The sequence below is a fragment of the Pteronotus mesoamericanus genome, unplaced genomic scaffold (assembly GCF_021234165.1).
Source record: "Pteronotus mesoamericanus isolate MK-2021 breed Mesoamerican mustached bat unplaced genomic scaffold, CSHL_Meso_final contig_173, whole genome shotgun sequence".
NCBI classification, from domain to species: Eukaryota; Metazoa; Chordata; class Mammalia; order Chiroptera; family Mormoopidae; genus Pteronotus; species Pteronotus mesoamericanus.
The window spans coordinates 1,804,297-1,814,715 of record NW_026555072.1 but is presented as its reverse complement, the minus strand read 5'-3'; the positions used below and the strand labels follow the sequence as shown (position 1 = coordinate 1,814,715).

Below are 10,419 nucleotides of genomic sequence, written 5' to 3'. Positions count from 1 at the left end.
AAATGTTTTAGCCTTGACACATGTCCACGTCGGAACAGGTTCCTTTTGCCCTGACAAGATAACCACTCCTCTGCTACTCTTTCCCTCCAGGAACCGACACAACGCTCTCTGGCACCTCTTTCCCTCCAGTACAGACAAAACCCTCTTCTCTGGCACTGCTTTCCCTGCAGGAACAGACACAACCCTCTCCCGAGCTACCAAAAAGCCTGCTTGAGGCAGCATTGACTTCATGGCTTCAAAGAGGCCCTTTCAAAACATTTCCCAAAGTCTGGCCACTGAGGTCAAAAGTACGACACCCCACACACACTAAAAAACCCAAAACCACAGACCTGGTTGGGGCAAGGTAAGGGCAAGGTGCCGCAGGATACAAAAGGCTTGCCGAGAGGTCTGGCCGCAATCAGCGCCCCAGTCAGACTTCCTTGGCGCCACCAGCAGGCAGGGATGAGACCCGCGCTCACCGTGGGACGGGAGGGGGTGGGGGACGAGGGGAGGAGGTGTGCCAGTGGAGGGGCCTTAGGGCGACCACTAGCGCATGCGTACCCCCGCCCTAGCCCCCGCCCCCTCCTCTGGGGCTGGTGCACCTCTCCCCCTGTCGGCCCTGTCAGAACTTCGGTGAGTTCGGGTCTCAGCGCAACCTTCTCTCCCGCGGCTGAGGTGAGCCAGACGGAGGGGCCCTCAGACCAGCCCTGGCCTGGGAGGGCTCTCCACCTGGGGCTATAAGGGCACGACCATGGTGGGGTTTGCGGGTACCTTTCTCCTTTTGCCACTTTTCTTTGGGGGGCCAGCCACCACATGCCGGCCCCTTCGGTTGCCGGCTTTGTGGAGACCGAGCTGGGCCAGGGGCCGTGCTGGGCCGGAAGCGGGACTGCGGACGCGCGGACCCAGCCTTCTGGTCGGGGGTCCCTTCCCACGCCCTTACACAGTCCCCGCTAAAGAAAAACTGGCCGAAATGGTTCAGACTGACCATAGGGTAAGGGTTTTAGGGTGAGATTTGGGGGTCGCTCCTCCCTGCCCCAACCTTTCCACAGCACCTGACTTAGTTGCGGGAAACGTAGTTGAGGTCGTCCTGGGCTAGCCCTGAAAGGGGGGTTGTGAAGGTTCACATTAGGCTGGTCTCTCCACTCTCCCTGAAGCTGTGCCACCTCCAACCGCTCCCCCTGCCCCCTCAGGTAGTTACGCTAACACAAAGGACACACAATGGATGTGGTCCAAGCAGCAGGGATTGGGATGGGGATGGCATGCAGTGGCTTGAGGTAAAGAGGGGCGTCTCGGGGTCCTAAGGACCTCTTAATGACACTCCGGTAGCACTTGGCACAACGAGTGGTTCTATGTTACTTGCGACGGGTGAGACCTCTCTCCTGTTGGTCTCTCATGGACTGCCGGACCTCAGGCCAGTGGCCGTCCCCTCAGTTCTCTGAATCTTGCTAGCTGTTCCTCATTGATAGAGTGGCTGTGGTGATGATAGTCCATACTCAGTCCACCAGAGTGTTAGGGGGACTGAGTGTGAGCATGGCAGGAGAGTCACCTGGCATGAGCTAAGTTCTCTGTAAATAATACCTAGTGCTTTTAGGATCGTAGTCACAGGTACAGCGGTTTGCCAAGAGGGAAGAGCCCATCTTACAAGTCCCCACCCTCAGATAATGGCACCCTCAGATTTCCATCTGCCCAGACCCAAACTGGAGTCATCCTTGACCTCCTCTCCTACCTCTTAAACTCTCAGTAAATCCTGCCAGCTAATTCTACCTTCAGGATATTCCAGAATCTGACCTACCCTTTCCACATCCACCGCTGTAGCTCGCCTTAACTACTGCAGCGGTCTCCTCACTGCTTCCGCCCTCACCCCCCTCCTCTCAGTTTGTTCCCATAGCTAGATCTCTCTCTTTCTGTCTTCTCAATATTGGGGGCCCCCAGAACTCTGTCCTTTTTACCTCTTTCCTTATCATGGCCCCCTTCTTTCTAAACAAGCACGTCCAATAACTGTTTTCAGGAATCTCTCTGGGCTGAGGACCTCACAACTGGACCTTGTCCCCCTCCATTCTGACCTCCAGGTCCCAAACTCAACAGAAATCCACAGGGACACCTGAACCCCCACCATCTACCCCCAAACTGCCATTGCCCCCAGGTTTCCAGGGAGACTGGTAGCAGCCATTAAGATGCATTTCCTGAGGCCACACACTGAAGTAAGATCAAGATGTGTATTGAATGAGTTAATGGTGACTTGCTATTAATAGCTTAACACTCATTGAGCGCCTGCTGTGTGCCCATCCTCTTCTAATTGCTTGGTGATTTACTTGCTTATCTTGTTTATTGTCTCTTTCTCACTTGTAGAATCTAATTCTCCCAAGGGCAGGGACTTTATTTTGTTTACTGCCACATCCCCACCCCCACCCCTCCCAACCCCCTATTCCCACAACCATCACAATGCCTGGCATACCGGAAGCTTCTTGAAGTAATGAATGAAAATTAAATCATAATGAAAATGCTAACATTAACCAAGCATCTTCTGCATGCTTATCACCTGTTGCTGAAATATCTTTGTTGTCAGTCTTCCTGACTGCATCGGCACATTCTTGAGAGCCAGGGTTTTCTATTTTCACCCACCTTGCCACACAGTAGGTTCCCTGCAGCAGTATGTTGAATAAGTAATAAAGATTGACTTTTAGATAATGGCTCACAGACCTCATAATTCGCTTATTTATTTGGTTCATTGTCCCCACCTTTTAGAATATATACTCCCTGGGGGCAGGAATTTGCTTAGCATTTACTGTATGGTAGGCATTGTACTGGACTGGGGTTACTGATAAAATCTGTGCCATCCCTCCAGAATGGGGCGGGAGAGATAATGGGTAGGGGGTTCCTTTTTGAGGTGAAGAAAATATACTCAAATTAGATTATGGTGGTGGTTGCACAACTCTGTTAATATACTAAAAGTCATTGAATTGTACACTTGAACTAGGTTAACTTTATGGTATGTTATCAAAGCTGTTTTTAAACTTCCTGCCTTCACAGAGTTTATGTCGTACAAGGGAATGAGAGAAGGAAAGAGAATTAACAACACAAATAACGTATATAGCATATTAGAAGGCGATTAGCATACACTGGTCACTCAGGAGATGTTGGCTCCATGCCACCAGCTGCCCCCTTGCCCACGCAGTCCCCTCGCCTAGCTGAACCTACTGCCTCCCTTCCCCCGGCCATCGTCTTTCTTCTCTTCCCACTTGGCAGGGCCTGCTGTCCACATCTCTTCCTTGAGCATGGCACCACCAAAAAAGTCAAATGTGTTTGATCTGGGCCTGGGTACATGGAATGCAAGTGCCCAAGAGGAGAGCCACAGTGCCCAGGCACCTTCCAGAGGTGTTGGCAAGCAGCTGCCAGAGTACAAGGCGGTGGTTGTCGGTGCAAGTGGTGTGGGAAAGAGCGCGCTCACCATCCAGCTGAACCATGAGTGCTTTGTGGAAGACCATGACCCCACGATCCAGGATTCCTACTGGAAGGAGGTGACCCTGGACCAAGGAGGCTGCATCCTGAATGTGCTGGATACGGCTGGCCAGGCCACTCATAAGGCCCTGCGTGACCAGTGCTTGGCTGTTGGGGATGGTGTGCTGGGTGTCTTTGCCCTCGATGACCCCTCATCTCTAACCCAGCTGCAGCAGATGCGGGCCACGTGGGGCCCTCACTATACCCGGCCCCTCGTCCTTGTGGGCAACAAGTGCGACCTTGTGACCACCAACGGAGATGCTCATGCTGCTGCTATAGCCCTCGCGAAGAGCTGGGGGGCCCCTTTCGTGGAGACCTCAGCTAAAACACGGCAAGGTGTAGAGGAGGCCTTTTCCCTGCTCATCCATGAGATCCAAAGGGTCCGGGAGGCTGAGGCAGCAGCCGCTGCAGGTGGGGCTAAGTCCCGGCACCAGAAGACCATGTGCCACTGTGGCTGCTCTGTGGCCTGAAGGTCTTGGTAAAGAAACGTGGACCATCCCCCAGGCCAGGGTGATGCTTCCTTGATATGACAACCCTGAGCAACTAGCTGTGTGAGACACTGGGTGTACTTGGGATAGATGGACCCCTCTTCTGGGGAGGTTTTCATTCGGTGATGGGCTTTTTTGTTAATGTGGAACATACTGTTGATTATGTTCTGTCAGGTTCAGAGATTTTGTGCAAAACAAAATAAATGTTCTCAGGTTTCAAAGCTGCCTCCGAGCCCAGCATTATGTGGGTGGGTGTGAAACTGGTGAGAATGTTACTTGAATTGTGAGAACTCTTTCATTCAAGAAATGTGGGGAAGCCTGTAATATGCCAGGTCCTGCTTTGGGTGCAAAGGATGTAGGGTCACACAAGACAAACAAGAAAATCCCTACACTTGTACATAGGACATAAGACTATGTATTAAAGGTGGGTGAAGGGAAGCCTTATTGAGTAGGCAGCATTTGAGCAAAAACTTGCAAATAGCAAGTGCAAAGACTGACCACAAACCAGCTACCAACACTTCAACTTCCAATATCTTCAGGACTATGTAGGAGTACAGATAGAGTGTCCTCTATACAATAGAAATAAATATTTAAATGTACAAATCACGCTAACAAGTGTAAAGAAAGATATGGTGTAGTCTCCTGCCTTGACAAATAATACTTTATTCTCTTAATGACCTGGAGGCCGAGTTTCTAATTTCTGAACCTGGAGTTACTCAGGGTTTCATGCCAGGATGTGAGTGGGTTGGGAAGGCTGATACCTGGCTTTGCAGTCCACTCCCTTTCTCACCCTGGTAGCCCCTCCCCCTATAAGAAGGTGCTCTGGTGCAGGTGGAAGTGGCAGGCTCTATTCACACTTCATTAACAGCTACCTCTTGGTCCTCAGGAAGGTGAACCCTGGAAGACGCTGCTGCAGGCCCTTGAATGGGGCTCCCCATACCTGAGTGAAGCCTAGAAGTGGGGGTACAGGACCTGGGTGGGCACTGCCACTGAGGCACAGACTACGGAGTGGTCTCTAAAGAGCTGGACCGAGGTCAGGGGCTACTCTTCCTAGTTTTAAGGACTGCCATCACCATCAAGCCCACCGGCCCCATAGAAACTGCCACTCACAGTCAAGTGCATAGCTGCTTCAGAACGTGTTTATTGTGGGGCCAGGGGTGAGGACCTTGGGGAGTTCCGAGGGCAGCAACCGAGGCTGATGGGGATTTGCCGGCCGAGAGCAGCAGGGGTGTCAGGAGAGGGGCAGCAATGGGCCCTCGCCGGCGCGGGGAACAGCCATGCCGGCGAGGAGCAGCCGGGATGTCGGGGAAGGGGCGGCTCTGGACCCAAGGGCGCCCAGGATCCTGGACGTGCTCAGGGAGGCAGGAGGCGGCGTGCTGGGGGTGCGGGGGTCTCCAGGCGTTTTACGCGCAGCAAGGCCCCCAGCACACCCTCAGGGGGTATATCAGGGCCTAGATCCTGGTCAGCGGCGCGGCGGAGGCGGCGACGCTGGGCAACCACGGCCTCAGAATCCGCGCTTCCCGCGAGGATCCGCCCCAACAAGTACCTACAGGGGAGCAGAACCGATGCAATGAGGATATATGGGTCTGTTAACGCCCGGGGCCTAGGACCCAGGTGGCCCTACAACCCCATATTGTCTGGGGACCCGCCTTTCCTAGCCCACGGCTTTGAGAAAATGTCCCCGCCTCCCGGTCCTGCCCAGAAACCGGGCTTGGGAGTCCCTATGCCTGGGCCCGTGAGTGCACTTTCTCCAATATCCCAGCACCCAGGCATCTCTACACCCACACCCTGGGTCCGGGGCCTAACTGCCTTACAACAGAGGTGTTCTCACCTCCACCCTGGCATGCAGGCGCCCGCCCATTCCACCCCGTGCCAACTACCTCAGCAATTCGGGGTCCACATCTGGTGTGTCTTCACCGGCGTCCTCGGCCTCGGAGCCCACTGGACCATCGTCATATATTGGGGGTCTGGGTCGGAGTGCAGTGGCGGGAGCAGGGGCAGGGACTAGCTGCGCTGCGAGGGCCGCAGGATCCAGGCGGGTACGGAGCAGGGCGCGGGCCAACTGCGCCGCAGGCGCGTCAGGATCGTCCTCCAGGCCCGGGGCCGGGTCGGTGGTGCGAGGAGCGCCCCAGACGCGCAAGAGCTGCGCCAGGACTCGTGCCTGCTGATCCTCGGCCTCCTGCGCCTCGGCCCGCGCCCGCTCCTGCCTTTCAGCCTCCAGCAGGTGCGCCAGCGCCCGCGCCAGCTCCTGCACAACCTCCACTGCCTCGCCCCTGGCCGCTGCCCGCCGAAAGCGGCGGGGAGCACCAGCCTCGCCCAAGGGCGGCGAGGCTGCACTCAGGTTGCGGGGCTCCTGTGGAAAGACAAAGTGAGGGGAAGACAGCTCCAGTCAGGCCAGGGACTCCCCCAACCCGGGGGTCTCCAAAGGCACTGTGGCCCCTCAAATATACCCAGGCACCCTTAAGGCCACTGGAGACCCCCAAATATCTCCAGACACACTTAAGACCACGAAAGATCCCCATCCCTCCCGGCCCAGCTCCACCACACACACAATTTCCTCGTGACTCAGAACTTGCCCCAGAGCTTCTGGAGATCAGGTTTCTTTATAGCAGCGGCAGTGGTAGATATGTCAAGTATAAATTTTTCTATGGTAATATTGTGGGCAATAGGACTATGTATACATATATATACATATATGTGTGTTTGTGTGTATACATATACTATATATATATATATATATATATATATATATATGCATTTTATAGGTGCCTATCGTCCACTTGTTTTACCTAAAAGGTACCAGACTGTTCGCACCTTGCTTGTTGGAATCTATAGCTACACCAGTTCCTAAAAAGCCAACTTTCTTTTTTTCTCTTTTTCTTTAGTCTTTCTTCTGCATTGAATCCATTTTGTGTGGATGTACAAGAGTTATTTAACCAGTCTTCAACTGATGAACATTTAAGATGTTTCTAATCTTTTGCTATCTTATAAATAATGTTAGAATGAATAACGATGTTATATATCATTTGGCATGCAAGTCTATCTGTAGAATAAATTACCCAATAACTAATTTGAAGCTCAGTTTCAATTTGAAACAATTTCAATAAGTTTAAATAAATAAAAGTGGGTATCCAAAGTATGAGCCAGGACATAAAACTGACCATGAATGAAGATTTGAAAAAGAAATATTTAGAGATATATTTTAAATCCAATTAAAAACTAAAAGGGCAAGTTAAACAGAAGATTAGACACAGCACAGGAAAGAACAGGATTGAACAAAGGTTAGAAACATATCCACACATACTGACACTTGCTACATGACGGATGTGGCACTGCAGAGCAATGGGGACAAGTTGAACTCCTTCAATAAATCATGCAGGAACAACTGATCCAAATTTGAGAAAATGAAAAAGAAAAGACAAATAAATTTAACTACATTAGCCCTGGCCGTGTTGCTCAGTAGGTTGGAGCATGGTCCGTACACCAAAAGGTTGCGGATTCGATTCCAGGTTAGGGCACATACCTGGGCTGCAGATTCAATCCCCAGTCTGGGCACATATGGGAGGCAACCGATCAATGTTTCTCTATCACATTGATGTCTCTCTCTCTCTCTCTCTCTCTCTCTCTCCCTCTCCCCCCCTTCCTCTCTCTCTAAAATCAATAAAACTATATCCTCAGGTGAGGATTGTTTTTTAAAAAGTGACATTAAAATTAAGAATTTATTTTTGTCTGAAGACACCATAAAAAGTATGAAAAGTAAACCAGAGTGAGGGAAGATGCCTGCATTACACACCATCAATAAAGAATTAGTATCCAATACGCAAAGAATGTCTAAAAAGCAATAAAACAGGCAAAATTCATGATCAAATATTTCACAAAAAGAAAACAAAAGCAGTTACTAAATATATGATACATAGTGAACCTCATTAGTAATCGGGAAAATACTAATTAAAATGTCAGTGAGATGCTATGCATAATGTAGCCAAAAGATTGCTAAAAAATTAAAAACACTAATAATGCTCAATGTTTACATGGATATGGAAAAAAATGGAAATGCTTACACATTGCTGGTTGGCAATCAATCGCAAAATAAATTTGAAGGACATTTTAGCAATGTCTAAAAAAATTCACATCTCCTATGACCCATTCCTGGGGTGTTACTGTCCAGTGTAGCTTTTGTGCATATGGTGCTGGACACAAGTTCATTAAAATTTACACTATTTGTGTAAAGCAGCACTCTTTGTAATAGTGTAAAAGTGGAGGAAGAAAATAAAAAGAGAAAGAAAAGCCTGGAAACAACCCAAATGTCTACCGACATATTGAGGGTGCATCCATAAACCATGATATACTCTATACTAATGATATACTCATAGGATAAAATATTGTGCAGCAATATAAAATGAATTATAGCCACACACCTTTTCAATGTTGAGGTATCTTACAACCAGCATAGAGAGGAAAAAGAAAAGAAAAGCAGGTTGCAGAATTCCACTGCAGACTGCCTGCGACTAACAGTCACCTGATGACTTCCTAGTGACCCCTAGTGACGACCAGAGGCCAGACACCAATATGATTCCATTTCTATGGGGAAAAACTAAACAAGGTATTGTATATGTCATAATGTACAAACAAAAATAAAGGATCAATGAACAGAAAATACAGGATAATGATTATGGAGGAGAAGGGCTCATGTGGGGAGGGGCACCATGGGCTCCTAAATATTGGTCATGTTCTGTTTCTTAAACGGAGTGGTAGATACCTATGGGGATTATTTTATCATTATTGCACATGTATGTTAATTATATTATGTCATATATAATATTTAATAATTTTTTAAATCCTCCAACTCTGAAGAGTTGAGGAGGATGTGCTCCAAGTGCCCTTGGCACACACCACCCCTCAGCCCTCATGGAATCACACTCACCAGCAATCACAGCCTCACACACACACTGACATGGATTGACAGGCCTTGAGATGTCACATAGGCAACCGATCAGCGCACACAGGCAACCGATCAGTGCACACGTTCACGCACGGCTGCTCATGCAGTTACAATTGCCAAGCTATCCAGATGCAAGGACATGTACCACCTCTTAAAGACACAATGCAGCACAGAAATATCATGGCTCCTCTTCGCACAATGACATAGCTCCACAAAGAAACAGGGAGAATAAGAAATAGCCTCATGAACACACGTAAAAAATCCTAGTCACTCAGTTCAACAGAACCAAAATGGGATGTGCACACAAGGATGCAAAGATCACGCCCTCCCAAACAAAAATTAAATCACACGCGCACGCGTGTACACACACACAAACACAGACACACCCAAAGGTCACGTCATCGCTATAGAATTCACAAACATGCACACGGTGTTACTGAGAAAAGACACACGGAAGCAACCCTAGCATCACCCACACTGGACACCCAGACCTATAATGGCAGTTTTGTATGGACGGACGCTCGGAAGCGCTCACATCAAAGGACACACATTTACAAGGACACCACACCTTCTCCCCCACGTCGGCATCACATCATGCCCACACACAAATCGATGCGCGTACCCCCTGCCTTAATTCGCGTTAGTCCCATGGACAGCTCCGCGGGCACGGGGCGGTAGGAATGAGCAGGGCGCGGTTTTTGGCCAAGCCCAAGATACCACCACCAGCACATCCAGAGACCCAGCCCAGCCCCGGGGGCGCTGGCATGGCCTGGGCGCGGACTGGCGGCTGGGTCCCGGGTCATCCTAGCCAAAGTCTCCTCACCTCCGGGGAGCTGGGGCAGGCGAGGCTGAAGTGGCATCCTCCCCGCCGCCCCCCACCTCTTGCCCTACCGGGGTCGCACCTTTACCGGCCGTGCGCAGACAGCAGCGGGCGGCCGAAGTAAGCCCAACAGGAGCAGCACCAAAAGGCCGACGCCCCCGGCCCGCGGCCCGCCGAGCAGCGGCGACCCCGCCATGCTGCCCCAGCGAGCCGGGCTCCGGACAGGCGGACTGGCTGGCAAATGCGCAGAGCCTGGGCTAGTGGACCAGGCTGCGGTGCTCTGCGGCTGCGCACGCCCGGGCCCCCTGTCATCCCTTGCCCACCCCCTCCCGCCACTCGACGCAGGCGCATCCTAGGAGCTCCCGCTGCCCTTAATTCTGCCGGTCGCCCTGGAGATGCCCAAGGGGCAAGGTGGAGAGCTGGAGACTGTGGTGGCGGTTGCCATGGCACTTGGAGGGCAGTTGTCCGGGCAACAGACCTTGCTGTCGCCTTCGCAGACAGGACGAATTGACTCAGCTGAGTGAAATGGGGATCTGGTGCCTACCTCTTCTGCCTTGAGGAATAGATAAATGACTTTGCTCACTGGATAAACAGTTTCCGGTCACTCTATGGAATAGGCCATTTACAGGTCCATGGGTTCAATTCAGGTGATGTGACCATGGACAGGTCAGTTCACCATTCTAGAGGCTCAG

At 51.0% G+C, this 10,419-nt stretch overlaps 2 protein-coding genes across 2 annotated transcripts; one reads left to right on the top strand and one right to left on the bottom strand.

The window, feature by feature from the left end:
• The first annotated feature begins 3,254 nt into the window (after positions 1–3,254).
• On the top strand, positions 3,255–3,947 carry ERAS (ES cell expressed Ras). The gene has a single exon (XM_054566370.1). The coding sequence runs from the start codon at positions 3,255–3,257 to the stop codon at positions 3,945–3,947; it is 693 nt and encodes a 230-aa protein (XP_054422345.1).
• Positions 3,948–5,094: 1,147 nt separating this feature from the next.
• On the bottom strand, positions 5,095–9,942 carry PCSK1N (proprotein convertase subtilisin/kexin type 1 inhibitor). Its single transcript, XM_054566369.1, has 3 exons — positions 9,810–9,942; positions 5,846–6,318; positions 5,095–5,511 (listed from the first exon to the last, which is right to left on the bottom strand). The coding sequence occupies exons 1-3, from the start codon at positions 9,921–9,923 to the stop codon at positions 5,319–5,321; spliced, it is 780 nt and encodes a 259-aa protein (XP_054422344.1). The 5' UTR covers positions 9,924–9,942; the 3' UTR covers positions 5,095–5,318.
• Between the last annotated feature and the right edge of the window lie 477 nt (positions 9,943–10,419).